The sequence below is a fragment of the Caretta caretta genome, chromosome 11 (genome assembly GCF_965140235.1).
Source record: "Caretta caretta isolate rCarCar2 chromosome 11, rCarCar1.hap1, whole genome shotgun sequence".
NCBI lineage: Eukaryota > Metazoa > Chordata > Testudines > Cheloniidae > Caretta > Caretta caretta.
In genome coordinates this window covers 17,149,382-17,168,621 of record NC_134216.1, presented here as the reverse complement: position 1 = coordinate 17,168,621, position 19,240 = coordinate 17,149,382, and the positions used below count along the sequence as shown (strand labels likewise).

The window sequence follows — 19,240 nt, the reverse complement described above, 5'->3', positions numbered from 1 at the left end:
TTAAAGTGTCATGATCGACAGAATGAGTTTACTATGCTTGTCAAAAGAGCAGTGTGCCGTGGCAGTACCTTAGCTCAATTAAATTGGACTGTAAGGCACCACTAGTAAGATGGTGGTTACAGGCTCAGTGCTGTAATGAGACATTTTGGAAGGAAGCTCTGCTAATCTGGCACTATTGTAGTTTGATTTGTCTCTCCTCCCCCAGTACACATTCACCAGTGCTACCCCCAAAATACACACGCACAAATACATTCAGTCACCAAAAGGCTTCAAAGCAAGGCTTCAGAATAGACAAAATACCTTTCTTATAGAAGGGAAAGTAAACAGAATGTTTGAGAAATTATACATTGTTTCTGAGGATGTAAAATACATTTTTAATGTTGCTCGATCCCATCTTTGATCTGAGATATCCTAAACTTTCTGTTTTGGAAACTATTTTTAATATCCTCAAATTTCTGCTCACCAGTAAGAGATCGTTTTAAATCAACTAGGAAAATGTAGGCATGCCAGGAAATTCTGAAATACTCAGATTCTTCAGTAAGTCTCCATTTTTATACAAAGAAAACATGATTTCAAATAGAAGATAATTGAAGTGAACTGAAGGATGTGGATAAAACAATCATCTAAATTAATAGGATTAATATATTTTTCTAACATGATTTTTGCTAATTGCAGTATTTTAAAATTGGGAACACAATTATTTTTATATGCAGCAGTTAAATTTGATTTTAATTACACAATAACTGATGTAATTTAATGAACTCCTACCGGGCCTGTACCAAAGACCATCAAAGTCAATAGAAAAACACCCATTGATTTTGCAAACTTTAGATTAGGCCCATAGTATACCGAATATTGCTTCTATTGCCTGTGGCAATAACTGATAATGCCCTAAACCACTTGCTGACATCATGATCTGTGCTCCAGTTACACAGAAATCTGAATCATGACAAGTCAGAGATGGAAATATTATTTCACAATTTGCATTATCTCAGTGGGTTTTTTATAAAAATTAATAAATCACAGCATGTTTTAAAGAACTCAGAAAACAAGACATCTGTTCATCACTTTCCCATGTTGTTTGTACAGCACCTAGCACAAGGTGGTCCTGGTCCATGACTAGGGCTCAGGTGCTATGGCAATACATCTAATAAATAATTATTTTTACTGCCTTCTTTCTGGCTGCAGAAAAGCATGCCAGTTAGTTCATCATCCTTATGACCCCAAAGCTTCATGAAAAATATATGCTCCTCTCTGCCTCTATGTAATGGAGTCACATGTTTTTATTAAATAAAGTCATTCTTCTTTCCTTTCCTCCCTATATGTAGTTCAGTTAGAATTCTCAAGATTTTTTTCTTGCTTATATTTCAAGGTATGACTTGGTGAGGGCAGAAAGGATAGGCTCCTTTGTAGAAGAAGAGTAATGAAATGTTTGTATCCATTGCAAGCTTGGAAATCTGTTTTTCCTCAATTACAATGATTTACATGTAAACACTGACTTTTCACCTCACATTACAGCGTTTACTACATCAATGATTTAATTATAGACCCAATTAACGAAAGAGGCTTATTTGTGCATAAGTGAAGTTATACTCTTTTTTCTATGCAGCAGAGTGCCTGTGTATTGTACAGCTGATTCATGAAGGAGATTTGATGCTCAAATCACCATGTCTTGCCATTCAAATAGGTTTTAGAGCTAGCTGGAAAATATGGGCAGAGGAAAAACAAATATATCAACAGAGAAACCAGTGCTGTTTTGGCTATGTTTATGAAGGGAATCAACATGGTGACATTCCCAGATAAACTCAAGAATTTTTACAAGTGAGTGAGTTGATGGGAATTAATGTATGCCTCATTGTACTTGTGAGTCTTCTAAAGTATCATATTAGCACAACGGAGTGTCCAAACAAGGACTTACAAAATGATGATAATTAGTAATTATACAATGCCTGCCATCCTCAAAGAGCCAAAAGCATTTTACGAGCAATGCATAAGATAATCCAGTGCCTCTTAATTGCAGCTGTACCTGGTCGTGCGATCCAGCATGTAGGCGGGAAACCATTGCAAAGCATACTGTAGAAGCAAAAGTAGAGGGAGAGGACAGTTTGTCCAAGGACTCGGAGGCAAATGCCTCCTCTTATTAAAAGTGTCATTAGATCTTTCACATCCATGTTGAGTTGACATGACTTTAGTTTTTAAGATCTGAAAGAGACAAACACAGTAAACTTCATTAAACTCAATTTCTCTGACTCATGAGGATGCAAGGTTGAGCTGATTCTGATGGGACTGGAATCTGTGGTTCTAGGGAACCTAGCTATTTCACACCATACATTTAGATCAATAAGCTATCCCTTCTGGCAGCCTTGATGATGAGATATCAACTTCATCTATTTTTTTTTAATGAATGTATTTATTTTAAAATATTCAGTGATTGTGAAAGGACCTGGGTTGACTCTGGAGGCTCATTACCTATCCACAGAATGGTACAGCATGGGAAGTGGTAGTACCAACTTTCCCCCACCCTGACCCATTCCAGTCTTGTCATTTCTAGGAGGGAGAGCATAATTCATTGTCCATGGCCATTCAATCCCTATCCTATCTCCTGAGACTGGCAATCATGGTGGTGGTGTTCTCACATAGATACTTAGGAACTGACTCTCACCACCAGTTCAAGTAGTCCTTAAACAATCATGGGACAAAGCATCCACTGCTCATTACTGACTTGAACTGGATTTGAACCAGCAACCTAGTAGTTGTATCCTCTTAACAATCCCCTGAACCATCCAGCCTGTCTTCCCTCCTTTTCTCATTGTTTTATATTAGTGTCTTTTAAAGGTAGCTTTAGTTAGGAAATACTTCATAATGCCTGTGGAAATAGAAAGTGCTTGCTGTACAACTCGGTGTGCAGCAATTTGCTGTTCCTTAATATGGTAAAAATTTTAAGATAGGGCTCAGTTCAGCCCTGCAGGCACATGGAGGTACAATTTGCACTTCTGCAAATCTGAGTGATAGCTGTGCCACTAGAGATGTTCATTACTAAGGAGGGGGGGGGGCAAATGGGGTACCGTGGTTGCCTGCCCTAGCAGCCCTCGAGAGGTAGCAGCTTTAGGTTCTAGCCAGGGATCCATCCGAGTCTAATTGGTGGAGACTTCACTGAATCATCACATCTCCCAGGTCCCCTGGCATCTAGGCCTGTTCACTTTCTTAGCAGCCCCAACTGCCTCCAGACCGACCTTTGGAGCTGTATTTGCAAGCAGCTTGTGCAGCTAGTGCTGGCCCTGCCCAGGCAGACTTTACTGCTCTGGCAGTTCACAGCCCGAGTTCCTCCTCTGGAACCCACAGAGAACATCAGGCCTGTAATGTGTTATAATGGTAGTCTGGTTCATCACAGCCAAAAATAGGCTTACAAAAATGTAGCTTAATTTCAGCATTGGTGCTTGTCTGATCATTTTATCATTGTCTTTGCCATTGTCACACCTGTGTTATCTTAGTCAGGTCACTTAATCTATATCTGCTTCTACTTAATAAAATGGGTATAATTTCAGTTACTTACCTCACTGGAGAGTGTGAGGTGTAATTTATGTTTAACGAGTGTGTTGAGAATCTCAGATGAATAATGTAATATTTGTTCCATCAAGGAACAATAGAGTCTGGATAATTACACAATTTAATGTCCAGTCTACTGTCCTGGGAGTCTCATAAGAGTGACAACTTCAATGAAAAAAACACAGGAGCATGATCCAGTAAGATAATGGACTTTATTGTACCACCCATGGGAGTACTGCAGAATTTAAAAATGTGTCATCTAGCCTCAAATTTAATTTGTTTGAGAATGAGGAAACATTAAATTAGAAATAAATTAGGAGGTCTCTGGACATCAACAAATTCGACATCTCACATGTTTAATAGGGTGAGTTCCCATTTCAATATCCCTCCTATGTTACTCAGTCTTTTATCCCTAATCAGATCCAGAAACCGCTTAAAATATGGGAATTGTTTAAGAACAATTTACCAGATGCCCAAAAGCCACAATTGAGAAGGAGACATATTGGTTAAAAAAAATGTGGTTTAGAGGGGAAGTGAACACAGCTATAAAACAATACTATAAATAAATAGAAGAAAGGGGAAGTTGATCGTAATGAGTATAAGTCAGAAGGTAGGAATTGTAGACAAGTGATAAGGGAAGCAAAGGGGCAGAAGGAGAAATTATGGTCAGCAGAATTAAGGACTATAAGAAAGAGGCTTTTTAAGTGTATTAACAATTACTCTGGTCCATTACTATATTGAAATGGTAGAATTATGTATAATAATGCAGAAAAGGCAGACATTTTGAATAAATATTTATACTATATTTGGGAAAAACAGATGATGTAATCATATCATATGATAACACTCTTTCCATTCCACTAGTATCTCAGGAGAATGTTAAACAGCGGCTACTAAAGTTAAACATTTTTAAATCAGCAGCACTAGATAATCTTACGTCCAAGATACAAGAGCTGGCTGAGAGCAAACTGGACCATTAATGTTGATTTTCAATAAGTCTTGGAGCATTGGAGAAGTTCCAGAAGGCTGGAAGAAAGTGAACGTTGTCCCAATATTTTAAAAGGGCAAATTCAATTACCTGGATACTTATAAGCCTGTCAGCCTGTCCTTGATCCTGATAAAATAATGGAGCACCTGATATGGTACTTGATTAATAAATAATTAAAGCAAGGTAATATAATTAAGGCAAATTAACATGTTTATGGAAAATAGATCCTATGAAGCTAACTTGATATCCTTTTTTGATGAAATTACAAATTAGCTTGATAAAGGTAATAGTTTTGGTAAGGCGTTTGATTTGGTGCTATGTGACATTTTGATTAAACAATAGAAATATATAAAATTAACAGTGCACACATGAAATGGAGTAAAAACCAGCTAACTGATAGGTCTCAATTCTAAAGCACTTAGAGGAGAGGAAAGTGATCAGGAACAGTCAGCATGCATTCACCAAGGGCAAGTCATGCCGGACTAATCTAATTGCCTTCTGTGATGAGATAACTGGCTCTGTGGATGAAGGGAAAGCAGTGGACATGTTATTCCTTGATTTTAGCAAAGCTTTTGACACAGTCTCCCACAGTATTCTTGCCAGCAAGTTAAAGAAGTATGGGCTGGATGAATGGACTATAAGGTGGATAGAAAGCTGGCTAGATTGTCGGGCTCAACGGGTAGTGATCAATGGCTCCATGTCTAGTTGGCAGCCAATATCAAGTGGAGTGCCCCAAGGGTCGGTCCTGGGGCCGGTTTAGTTCAATATCATCATTAATGATCTGGAGGAGGGCATGGATTGCACCCTCAGCAAGTTTGCAGATGACACTAAACTGGGAGGAGAGGTAGATACACTGGAGGGTAGGGATAGGATAAAAAGGGCCTTAGACAAATTAGAGGATTGGTCCAAAAGAAATCTGATGAGGTTCAACAAAGAAAAGTTCAGAGTCCTGCATTTAGGATGGAAGAATCTCACACACTGCTACAGACTAGGGACCGAATGGCTCGGCAGCAGTTCTGCAGAAAAGGACCTAGGGGTTACAGTGGACGAGAAGCTGGATATGAGTCAACAGTGTGCCCTTGTTGCCAAGAAGGCCAATGGCATTTTGGGATGTATAAGTAGGGGTATTGCCAGCAGATCAAGGGACATGATCGTTCCCTTTTATTCGACATTGGTGAGGCCTCATCTGGAGTACTGTGTCCAGTTTTGGGCCCCCCCCACCACTACAAGAAGGATGTGGAAAAATTGGAAAACATCCAGCAGAGGGCAACAACAATGATTAGGGGACTGGAACACACGAGTTATGAGGAGAGGCTGAGGGAACTGGGATTGTTTAGTCTGCAGAAGAGAAGAATGAGGGGGGATTTGATAGCTGCTTTCAACTACCTGAAAGGGGGTTCCAAAGAGGATGGCTCTAGACTGTTCTCAGTGGTAGCAGATGACAGAACGAGGAGTAATGGTCTCAAGTTGCAGTGTGGGAGATTTAGGTTGGATATTAGGAAAAACTTTTTCATTAGAAGGGTGGTGAAGCACTGGAATGTGTTACCTAGGGAGGTGGTGGAATCTCCTTCCTTTTAAGTTTTTAAGGTCAGGCTTGACAAAGCTCTGGCTGGGATGATTTAGTTGCGGATTGGTCCTGCTTTGATCAGGGGATTAGACTAGATGACCTCCTGAGGTCCCTTCCAACCCTAATATTCTATGATTCTATGATTCAATTGTAAATAGGGAATCATTGCTAAATGGGTATATTTCTAGTGCAGGCTGTCATTGATCAGTTTTTGGCCCTATGCCATTTAACATTTTTATTAATGAGCTAGAAGAAAACATAAAATCATCAATGATAAAGATGACAGATGACCCAGAAATTGGGAGAGCGGTAAATAATTAAGAGGACAGGTCACTGATACAGAGCAATATGGACCTCTTGGTAAGCAGAGCACAAGTAAACAATATGTGTTTTAATATAGCTAAATGTAAATATAGTCAAAGAATGTAGTCCATAATTATAGGATGGGGGACTCTGTCCTGGAAGCAGTGACCTGAAAAAGATTTGGGAGTTATGCTGTATAATCAGTTGAACATGAGTTCACAGTGAGACGCTGTGGCCGAAAGGGCTAATGTGCCACTGTGGCCAAAAGAGCTAATGTGATCGTTTGATGCATAAACGGGAATCTTAAATACAATGAAGAAGTTATTTTACCTTTGCATTTGACACTGGTATGACTGCTGCTGGAATACTGTGTCAAGTTCTGGTGTCAACAATGTGAGGAGGATGTTGACAAATTGGAGAGGGTTCAGAGAAGAGCCATAAGAATGATTAAAGGATTATAAAACATGTCTTATAGTAATAGACTCGAGGAGCTCAATCTATTTAGCTTAACAAAGAAAAGTAAAGAGGTGACTTGATTACAGTCTTGCATAAACCTAAATGGGTAATAACTATTTAATAATAGGCTCTTCAGCCTGGCAGAAAAAGGTGTACTATGATCCAATGGCTGGAAGCTGAAATCAGATAAAATCAGACTGTAAATTAGGTGTAAATTTTTAACCATGAGGGTAATTAAGCATTGGAATAATTTGCGAAGAGTCATGGTGGATTTTCTATCGTGATCCAGATAGCTAGAAAGGTACAGCAACAACAACAAAAATCCGTCACCAAACAAGCTTTTTCTCCAAGGCTTAATTAAGATCTTAGAGGGGACCAGTTATAATAGGAAAGAAACAAAAGATTTTTCACAAACATAGGGTCCAACAGAAAAAAAACTGTTGCTACAACCTAGTTCTCTAGCAGCTAGTGTAAAGCTTCATGTCCAGAGACCTTCTCTACATGGGGAAGACTGAGACCTGCGATCCTCCACAGCAGTGGCAGCCATGATGGAGGCTGTAGTGTAGACAGAACTCTGGCGTTTTCACTAGCATGTCACAGCTTTGACTGGCCCTCCATGCTGTATAAATGTTCTCTTTATTTTATATTTGCTCCAATGTACCTGTCCCCATATAAAGTTGGAGTGGTAGGTGGCGTGTTACTTTGAGCAAACCAAATGTTTTTCATCCAAGGTTCACTAGATTTTTCAGAAACATTTGAGGAGTTGGTGAGGGGTAAGAGGAGGTTTGGATTATGGGAAGAGGCTGTGACTAGCAGGCAGGGAGACAGCTCCCTGCTTAGTTGTGGTGAGTGAAATAACAGAGCAAGAGAACTTAATTTCTATGTTAACTGAGAGAAGAGGCAGAGGAAATGAAAGGCTCTATCTAAATTAGGAAAACTGGAATCTCTGGTTTTCCACAGGTGGAGACCGTGGTATAGATGGGACTTTGGCATTTTTGCCAAGGTGCCATCTAATCCTACTCAGAGCAAATCTCCAAACGATTCACACCACCAGAGCTGTGCTTCAACTATTAGGGTGAGATTGTTTGCTGTGCCTGTGCAGTGTGGGGGCCTGCCTAAATTATGGCCATTTCTTTGGGCTGCCCTGAGCTTCAGCACTGTATGCTGTGGCCCCACCCAGGGCACAATCCTTCTGTCAGGGCTTGCAAGAGGATCCTTGGGGGCAGCCTTAGAGCTCTCTCCTCAACTCCTGCACTTGCAGAATTTTACCCAGTCCAAATAAGAGGCTTTTCATTTTACACCACTCCAACCCTTGTACATGGCATAAAAGGACTGGAGCTGAGGATGTCACCCTTCTTTTTTCTACTCCCTTTGATATTTCTTCATGTGTGTTCCTTAATAAGAATTGTCTTTGTTGCCGTGTTGACAGAAGGGTAAGGACAGGAAATGGGAGTGTAGAGGGGTGGGGGGAAGGTCTAACAAAGGAATGCAGGTGACGGAGTGTTTATGGGAAGGCTGAAGACGAGAGGGCTGTAGGTGTGTGTAAGGGGCTAGAACTTGACAGGACTGGCTGAATGGTTGAAAAATCCTGGACCTGATTACCCTCTCACTTTACATCCATTTTACACCGCTGTAGCCCATGGATTGCAGTAGTTACTCCTGTCCTATGCTGGTGTAACTGAGAGGAGACTCAGGCCCTCTCTTTCCTGTAAGCCACATTCTGCCACCCTTACTCACACTGAGCAATGTCTTGCTCCATAAGATGCCCCACTGATTTCAATGGGACTGCTCACTGAGCTCTTAGCCATTCCTCTCTGTCAGGGTGAAAGAATCTGGCCCTTTTTGACTAAGGAAAACTTGCCCACTGGAGCAGAAGCATTCCCTATTTTGTCTAATGCAGCCCAGACCCCTACTGGGCTTAATTTACATTATTTTCCCACCCAAGGAGCATTTTTAAACTATTTGAATCACACAACCACGGTACTTTTGGTGTATACAAGTTATATAACTGTATCTTTCATTGGTCCAAATATAAAATGTCTTGGTGCTCATATCATTTTGGAGTCCTTAGAGATACAGCACATGTCTGTTAGTGATAGTAAATGTTTATTTCCCTATATAACTGAAGAATATTTAAGAATTAAATAGATTCCATGGTGAATAGGCATAAGCAGATAGATCCTTCAGTCAACAGATAGCTAGAACCAAGAGCATACACTGAATAAAAATATAATTTACTAGCTGATTCCCTTAATTGGAGAACATTCTAAGCCGTTTGTCAAAAAACTTGACAGATGTAGCCATTGCGATTTGCACCATGACTCAAAGTGCAATAATGTTTCTGCCATTTGTCATCTTACACTCTTCAATCTTGCAACTTTGGAAATGAAGCTTTTGGTTTTATTTCCCTTTGCTTTCATATTGTTGCCATGAATTGGAATATTATAATCTAATACAATAATCCAACATGGAATTCAGTAGACATTAACAGCAACAAATGACAAATATTATTAGGAAGTTTGTAAGATCATGTAATTGTTATAATGGTGGAAATGTTATTAGTAATAAAAGAAACAGATAAAAATAAATTGAATACAATAAAAACTGAGTTGACTCAATTCACAATAAGAGGAATAGGAGCAGAGAGATGTTCAAAAGAGCTCTTTGTTTTGTGAGTCTGGAAAATATTTTGACTCCAGAGGAGCATCTGATTAGCAAAGTTAAATGAGATGAATAATAGGACAGCATTTTTGCAAATTGTTTTTCTAGCTGAAATTTGCCTCCACCATCTATAACAGTGATATGCTTTGCATAAAAGCAGTTGAATATCATGAAGGGAGGGGCAGGAAATGACTGATATTTTAATATCAGAGTTATGTTCTCAGCACGATGCATGAGGAATAAGTTTCGTAGCTCACGTTAATAGGGGCTATGCACTGCATATAAAATGTACTGCCAAGCCATTTCTTTTTTTAGGAGAGCCCTGTAGCCTGCTTCTTTCTTTTCCTTCATATGTAGACAGGAAGAAATGCTCCATCACCCTTTTTTTTTTTTTAAGAGGACAGAAAGTTCTTGCTAATATCTTTTTAAAATTGCATGTTAAAATCTTTTTGAAGACTGTTTTTTATCTTATAGTCTGCTCCAGTACAGCCATTTACTAAGTCTGCATGTTTCATCTCCCAAAAATTTCAACTTTTATTTAAATTAAAAGTCATCTGCAACCTGACAAAAACACTATGTCCTGTGAGTAGAGGTAGGAGAAAATGCCACTGTAAGTACACTGCTTTTAATTAGGGAATTGGAAGTGCACCCATCCTGTTAATTTTTGATTGGCCCCAGCCCCAAAATAAAATATTTGTCTTCTAACAAATTTTTTAAGACCTTGGCATTTGGATTTCAGTCCCCATGCAGCACTCATGAAAAGCAATAGTTGTATCTAGTATAATAAATCAACAGGGGACTCAGCAAACTTAATAGCAATGAGTGACAAAGATTATATGAGAAGTTTGTAAGATACACCTGAGTAATTTAAATGTATTTAATAACATTTCACAAAAGCTCAGAAGAGTGATGTAAACTTTAGTGGCACATATCTGAGTCCTCCCAGCCTGAACTACCCTCTATTCGTCACTGAGAGGCATCCTGACAGCTGAGCTCCAAGTACTGCCGCCTTCTGTGGATTACTCCATTCTTTGCTTAATCATTAATAAAGGTTGCTAAAACTTCTCTAATTATAAAATGCCTATAGCCGCAGGGATTTTTTTTAACTACTCTGTTATTCTTAGTAAACAAGAAACCAGGTGGTTATTTGAAGAATTATTTGAATAATTGCTATGCATTTAAAAGTGATCCCTCTGATATCCTGTTAAACATGAACTCATCTTGTCTGTAAAATTAAATACACTATTAGGCATACTATAAAACAAGGCCTCAAATGAATTTCAGTGGATGTCGAATAAAACACAAGTGGGTGGCAATGAGGAAATTAAATATGAATAAATTATATTGCAGAGTATTTTAAAATTAAAATGTTAACCATGCATTAATAGTACATTACTTTTTATGGCAGGAGTGTTTAAACTTCACTGAGACACTGAATCTGCAGCAAAGTTAGCGGGTATGGCTGTCAGAGAGGGAGAGGTTACACATGCACAAAGCCACAAAATGGATTTGAAATGCAAGAGGTACGTTTATTAGGCTGCCTGACACTGATGAGTAGAACCAAATAAGCATAACATACTTTGTTCGTGGTCATTTTTGCAAGAGTTATATAACACTGCAAAGCCTAACCGTAGTGTCCTGTTCATGGGCCCTCATCGGTAAAAACACTGGCCAGTTTTTTCAAGCTTGGGTTCTTAATGTTAGGCACCTAAACTCATGTTTAGACATTTAAACAAATGCCTTGATTTTCAGAGGTGCTGAAAGCTTGCAGCTTTTAGAAACATCCAAGAGAGTTCTACGTATTCAGCTCCTCTGAAAATCAGGTCTCTTATTTAGGTGCCCAAATATGGATTTATGTACTTACCTTTAGGTGAACTTAACCTATAATTTAACCTATAATGTCTAACTCTTGTACTGGGGTAGTGTGAGTGACATCACAGAAGCCTGAAAAGGCATTTTTTTATGGTTTCCACCAAAAGGAAGACTAAATACTGTGTTTTTGAATGAGAACCTGTGATTCTACACAAAAGGTTGTATCATAATAAAACTTCTGTTAATTTGAAGCTAATTTTCATAGCATTTTCCATTACCATTATAACACTGGCAACCAGCAAAGGCCAGAACCAGATCTGTCATTTACAGGCTTTTTTTTTATTAAATTTCCTCTTTCTTTTTTTCGTGACACTGAAAACCTGCCACACCAAACAGTATCACTAAAGACTCCAGTGTTACCAATCGAGTACTCCTATAAATGTTAGGTACAGAAAGGGAATCTGTACTGTGCCAGCATATGCTGGGTTTTAGTAGCACAATAGTGAACCAGAAGGAACACTGAGGTAGGGTAGTAAGTCCAAGAGCAGTAGTAACCATCCAAAATAGCTGAGTAACATGGAGGATGATGGTTGTTCCAGCTATCTGATAAGGACCAAAACTCTGTTAGTTGTTAATGATTACGTCTATCATTTGGGGTAGGGCTGGTGGTAGTGGTGTCTGGTTAGGGAGAAACTTAAAATATGAAGGCATAATTTATAGTCTACTCTATTGCTCCATGGTGAAAATTATGTTCCTTCCTCTGAGGGGCAGAAAGGGGGCAGAATTGGTGCTTTGGTGGAGCCATGCAGTGATGCAGGCACCTTGGGTGGCTCACACCTCAGCTCTGTAGGGCTTTTGTGCCATTGTGTGGGGAGCAGAACCACATGTCTTCCATCACTGTCTTCCTATTGGGGTGTCTTAAGGCAGGCTGGGGAGAATGCTGCAGACTCAGTCAGGGCTACAGTAGTGATCCTGAAATGGCTTCCCATCCTGAGGGGGAAAGGGGAAAGGAATCTGAGCTGTGTGCCAAATGGGAGGACTTGGATCATTTACTGGATAACCAACAGCCATATATGCTCAGAGACAGTAATTGCCTCCACAGCTCCCAGTACATAGTGTGTGTGTGTAGAAAATGACCAAACCTTTACACAGGGCAAACCAATAAGATTAAAATGTTGGACAGCTCCAAATGATACATCAGAATCTGGCTTACAGTTGCTGGTGACACCAGCGTTTGCTAACCTGAGTTAAGTCAACTTTTATGAAGCAGTCGGGAGTATAACAAAAACCATTTCAAACTTTATTTTGAAAGAATCTCAAGCATTTGGGAACTGGTCATGTTCTGTTCATTGCAGCAGATGGCATTCCATTTGGTATTTTTTAGCTTTAGTTTGCAGCTCAAAATTTTGTTTCTAGGGGAGTTGGGTAAATTAACCTATTTATATCTCTAACACACCAAGGTCCTGATCCAAAGTTCACCGAAGTCAATGGAAACTATGCCATTAGCTTCAATCAATTTTGGATCAGATTGTAGGTCTGCTGTTCTGACATAGCATTTCAGGATCTCTTCTAATGAGGAGTACAATCCAGTCCTTAATGTCTGTATAGAGAATTTCCTCGCTGAAGGAGAAAAATTCTCTAATATTGCTACATGGGCTAGTAGTTAAAGCACAGCACTGTGGAATCAAGAGAGTAGGATTTTGCTCCCAGTTCTGCTGCTGGCTTTTTGGGTGACATATCGGACAAATCACTTAATCTCTTGTTGCCTCACTTTCCACATCAGTGAAACTAAGGATAAAAATAATACCTCCCTGGTGTATTTGGGGTTTAATTCATAAAAAGTTGCTATAGCAGTGCTAAGTAAATAATCATTATTATTATTAGTTAATTTTATGGTAGCATCCACAGAGCCCTACATACTTCAGTGGGGCTTCATGCCAGCTCGGGAATCCTGCTGTGTTGATCTCATTGCAGTGTCTGTGCACTGGGGCAATTTTAATTAAATCCTCATAAGTATTTGATTGGTTCAAAACATGGAACCTGTTAATATTTTAAAGATTTACTTAGGCTCCAATATTTATCAAACATAGATTTGTTTTGTTTTTCAACAAAACTTTTCAAACTGTTCATTTCCTAATATAACTTAAGTTACTGATTTTTATTATTTCCCAATGAGTTTGTTGTTGTGCATCATCTGGCATGTATCTGATCACTCAAAAAAATTGATGCACATTAACGAATAGGCTACAGTATGTGTGCACGTATTCCAGTTGTATTATAGCCCTCCTAGTGGCCTTGTATAATAACAATAATGTCCCCTTTATTTTATATACAGGAATATGAGGCATATAACACATCTCAGAACAGCTGACAGAATTAATAATGCAGTAACATTTCTAAAACACATAAGACAAGACAAAAAATCTTAAACATATTTCTCCTACACGTTCACTGCAGTGTCGGGTCACCCCACCAATTACACATCACTAAATACACACACTATGAGTTGCATCATTCTGTCACTGGAGAAAACCCACAGGGAGGACAAGAAACTTCACAAGGTTCCCCTCAGTGAGTCTGTCACATACAACATCTAACAGCTATTTTAGGTATGATAGCTTTCTAGCTGTGTAACCTGCAGTCCACTTCTCGGTGCCAACATACTCTGCTTATTCCTACTGATATTTCTTTATGATGATTCTCCACAGCAGAGGGTGAAGGGTGTCCTCTGCCATTTGGTTTTGTGTCTGACATGACTCACCTATTTCCTGTATGTCTCTGTCATTTCCTTGTGGAGTAAGCCAGATGAGTCACACATCACAGGACTAGATCCTTGAGTTTCCTGGCAAATATTAGATTAGTCTATGATCTATATTTGTATATGCCCAGATGTATTTTAGGCCACAGACTACACTACTCAGTTTTATTGTACCTTGTTACTACCCTAACCAACGCCACCACAAATACACTCCATTTTTCTACTGGACTGCTATGTGGAAGGAGTCCAGAAACACATTGCTTCTCTTCTGCAACATGCATAAAGTATGCCTTAGCATCCAGAGATGTGCTAGATACTGTACAGATTAAATGAAGAGACATGGTCCCTGACCCAAGCATTTTGCATTCTAATATTGGAGATGATACTGTGAGCGATAGCAGCTAATGAGAGCAGGGATTGAGGAAGAAACCACAAGGGTTATGGTGATGTGGTTACAATGCATGCACACCTGGATGGTTCCTCTAAAGTAAAACTTGGTTTTGTCTGTTTAGATCAAATCACCTGTTGTAGAGGGCCTGGAAGAAATGATTGTTTAGGGGAGATTGGAATGAGTAGAAGGTAATGAATTGGTGGACCAGGTTTGGAAAGGGTTTTTGTTGCGTGAGAAAAGGCATGGAGATGATATTGAGAAAAGGAAATCAAGGGGACATTAGGACAGGCATTACTGACGTTCCATTGATTTCAGCAGCATATCAGCGAGACATAACACAGGAGAAACAGCAGTGGGAGTCCAGGACATGTCAAAGTTATAACAGAAAATCATTAAAGCAGCAATGATTTATAGATAAGGCTGAAATGTGGCTCCTGCCAGGAACTCTCCTTGACTGGTCTCTGATGTTTCCAGTGTGCCTAGGAAAACATATCAGAATGGTTCCCCATCCACCTTTTTTGGAGTTTGTGACAGGTTGGTGTGTTGTTACCTTCCTCTTTTGTAACCTCTTGTGCCATGCCCGACCACAGTGGCAGGGTTTCTAATTGTTGCTCTCTCCTCTCTCTCTCCCCCCCCCCACAAACACATTCTTAGCCACCTCACCCTCCACCTGATTATTTCTCTCTTTTTAAATTTTGATTTCAAAGGGTTTTTTCCTCTTTCCTTTTTTCCATTCCCCTCACCTGATTGATCCCTATGCTCCTTTCCTCATTCTTCATCAAGTTACATGGTTCTCTTTCTTCTTCTGATGGGAGGAGTCCAGAATGGAGCTGGAACACATCCTTTGGCAGCTGAGCTCTCTGGTGTTGTGAGTGCAGAAACAAACTTTGGGTAGGTGAGCTACTTCCTGAGATGGTACCACTATACACTTAAGCTGCTTCTGTGGCAATGGCATTCAGGGTTACTGCAGGTGCAGGGAGGGAAGATGGGTTCCAAGGAGCTCCCCACGGTGCCAAGTCAGAGTGGGTGCAGTTTCCCACACCCACTCCCATACTTGTCTGGCACCACTAATGGAGCCCAGGCCCAAGATGAGAAACACGCTTATGGAAAATTTCAACCTTAACCATGAATTTCTTGGCATTTAAATTATGAATTTTCTTGTCTTGATTGTTTTTCATCAGTGCCATAATTCTTAATGTAAATCTTGGTGCGTGACTTAATAATACATTGTTTTACTTAACTAGTTCAGATAGAGATTTATATGATTATTGCCTGAGTATAAAGTCTTTTTCAATAGGAGGGTTGTGGGGTTTTTGTTTGCTTCCTGTTTGCTAGAATAACAAGTTACTTTATTATTCAACCTGGACTTGCTTCATGCTGTTTTCAATAAGATATTTAATAAATATGTAAATTTAAAAATTAATTTACTGCATACGTTTGGCAGTGTGACTTTTGAACTGACAAAAGTTTGATGGATTGTAAAATTATCCCCCTAAAAATCATCAGACATAGTAAACAGAATTTATCAACCTCTGTTAATTTTACAGCTTTTTCTTCATCTTATCTTCTGTTAGGATCTCACTTAATATTGATTATAATCAGTGTATTTCTAGAGCCGTAATTCATTCATAGATTAATTAGATTTTAGGTTAATATCCCATCAGAGTATGGGACATGAGCCAGCAGAGTGTTTTCCAGTTGTTACAGAGCTGCAGTAGAGAAACCTTGATTATTGTTCCCATGTGACTTAAACCACCAAGACTAATCACTAATCAAATTCAAACCACATAAAATGGAACATCCTTCATAGCATTTATTTTCTAGCTGGCTTATACTATGAGCTCTTTATTGACACAACCAACTAGACTGAAATATACTTTAAAAATTGCAAGAGTAATTCTCCCCTTACTTAAATCTGGGTATTTTTTCCCAGCCTTGACTGTTCTGATTTTTGTATGTGTGCTGTTCTGTTTTTTGTGTGTGTGCCTCTGTGGCTTCTGCCCCTCCCTTCCCACAAAATATCTGGGCTAAAGAACAAGTAAATTGGTTGCAGGGAATTTTAAAAAGTGTATGTGAAATATACTTATGTACAGGGTTTGATTGCTGATGGATGAAGCATAAGTTTCAATACAGACAGATTGATTCCTGTTTTTGTTTGGTTCCAGTCATTTCTAAAAAATGATCTGATCTTAATGCCAGTTGAAGTGGCAAGAAAAGCCACTGAACCAACATCACTATTTAGGTCTCAGTCTTTCCCTGACCCGTTGTGGATGAACATAAGAATGGCCATGCTGGGTCAAACCAAAGGTCCATCTAGTCCAGTATCGTGTCTACTGACACTGGCCAATGCCAGATGCCTCAGAGGGAATGAACAGAACCAAGTAAACATTAAGTGATCCATCCCCTGTTGTCTATTCCCAGCTTCTGGCAGAGACTAGGGACACCATACCTGCCCATCCTGGCTAATAGCCATTGATGGACCTATCCTCAATGAATTATATCCTCAGTGCTGCCACTTGAAAACTGATATTTCTACTTCTGCTGCTTCTGCCCCTTTCCCATTGGGTCAGGTGGTGCACTCTGGATGTTCACAGGCTAACAAGAACTAGAGTTTGTTATTTTTGAACCCTGTTATAGTCTTGGCCTTCACAACTTCCTCTGGCAAGGAGTTCCACAGGTTGACTGTGCGTTGCATGAAAAAAAATACTTCCTTTAGTTTGTTTTAAACCTGCTACCTCTTAATTTCATTTGGTGGCCCCTAGTTCTTGTGTTATGAGAAGGAGTAAATAACACTTTCTTATTTACTTTCTCCACACCCATCATGATTTTATAGACCTCTAACATATCCTCCCATAGTCGTCTCTTTTCCAAGCTGAAAAGTCCCAGTCTTACTAATCTCTCCTCAATGTTGCCTTTCCATTGCACAGATCAGGACAAGTTTTAAGAGAGTGCATATGCTGAGGGGATACACCTCCATTGAGGTTTTGGTGTAGCCAGTTGGGGGAGATATGGGAACCTGGCCAATGGAACCATGAGTATGCAGACTTTACCTGAACATTGTAACTTTAAGACCTGAGGTGGAGAGGAAGTGAGGAGATTCTTGCTCCTATGGACAACCCCCACAAAAAGCCTCTTAATTTTGACTTGGTAGTCCTTACTGGCAAATCCTGCTTCCACAAGTGCAGGTGTGAAAGGCCTGCTGGCAGTGAAACCAGTGTAATTCTGCTGCCCAAGGAAGGTAGGATTTGTTAGGGAAGCCGTGCTGTATATGCATACTGCCTGTATGACATGGAGTCTCATTCTGCAGCGGTTTCCTGTGCAGCAGTACACAAGAAGGTGTTTGGAAATGAAGTAGGGTGAACTGGTGGATATGAACAGACCCTGTGTTCCCTCCCCACTCCCCTTAGACAGAGAGCATGCAAGGACCCTAGAGGCAGTTCCTAGGGTTGCCAGGTGTCTGGTTTTCAACCGGAACACCCAGGCAAAAAGGGACCCTGGCAGCTCTGGTCAGCACTGCTGACTGGGCCATTAAAAGTCCTGTTGGCAGCACTGGCAAGCTCTGTCCCCAGCTCCTGGGAAGCAACCGGCATGTCCCTCCAGCTCCTAGGTGGAGGTGTGGCCATGGGAGCTTCGTGTGCTGCCTCCATCCCGAGCACTGGCTCCACAGTTCCCATTGGCCGGGAACTGCAGCCAATGGGAGCTGCAGGATCAGTGCCTGTGGGTGCACAGAGCCCCCTGGTCGTGCCTCCACCTAGGAGCCAGAGAGACATGTGGCCACTTCCCGGGAGCCGCCTGAGGTAAGTTTCACCCAGAGCCCGAACCCCCTCCTGTACTCCAACCCCCGTCCCAGCCCTGAGCCTCTACTAGGAGCTCACACCTCCTCCCACACCCCAACCTCCTGCCCAGCCCTGAGCCCCCTCCTGCACCCAAACTCCCTTCCGGAGTACACACCCCTCCCAAATCCCATCCCGGAGCCCCCTTCCACATCCTGAATCCCTCATTTCTGGTCCCACCCAGGATCCCTCACCCCCCATCCCAGAGCCTGTACCCCCTCACACATCCCAACCCCCTGCCCCAGCCCTGAGCCCCACACTCCGAACCCCTCACCCCAGCTGGGAGCCCCCTTCTGCACTCCAAGCCCCTCATCCCCAGCCCAACCCCAGACACCACACCCCCAGCCAGAGCCCTCACCCTCACCCTCTCCTGCACCCCAACCCAGTGAAAGAGAGCAAGGGTGAGGAAGAGTGAGTGATGGAGTGAGCAGAAGCAGGGCCTTAGAGAAGGGGCGGGGCCTTGGGGCCGCAGGCAGGGCAACGTTGTTCGGTTTTCTGCAATTACAAAGTTGGCAACCCTAGCTATTCCAGCAATTAAATGCAGTATCTCCTGTGAACCGTCTCTACAGCCATGTGAGGAAGGATGTTCTCTTTCTTCCCTTTACAAATCTCCCAACCTAGTCAAGCTACTTGTGCTGGGTACTGGGGTGAGGATGTCCCCCTGTGTGTATAAACACCTGCTGCTCTTCATAGCAGGGAGAAGAGGGTTTTTTCGTTGTGCTGACTGCTATTGATGCTGCCACTTGAAAATGCTATTTCTACCTCATCTGCTTCTGCCCTTTTCCCGTTGGGTCAGGTGGTGCACTCTGGGTGTTCACCGGCTAACATGAAGAGAATCTAGTTCAGATGCCCAATAGGGAGGGTTACTAGAGCAGAAAATCATTATCTACCCCCAGTTACTCTCCACTACTGAGTCTTGAAGGAG

The 19,240-nt window shown here is 40.9% G+C and overlaps 1 protein-coding gene across 17 annotated transcripts in view; it reads left to right on the top strand.

Moving 5' to 3' along the window:
- Positions 1 to 19,240, top strand: part of NCKAP5 (NCK associated protein 5) — a 623,862-nt gene that overhangs the window by 590,867 nt on the left and 13,755 nt on the right. Inside the window, exon 19 of one of the 17 annotated variants that reach the window (XM_075117775.1) lies at positions 1,688 to 1,821. The exons of the other annotated variants lie outside the window; for them this stretch is intronic. Within the exon in view, the coding sequence (XP_074973876.1) occupies positions 1,688 to 1,821 (134 nt within the window). The remainder of the gene's footprint in view (positions 1 to 1,687; positions 1,822 to 19,240) is intronic. 17 annotated transcript variants of the gene reach the window in all.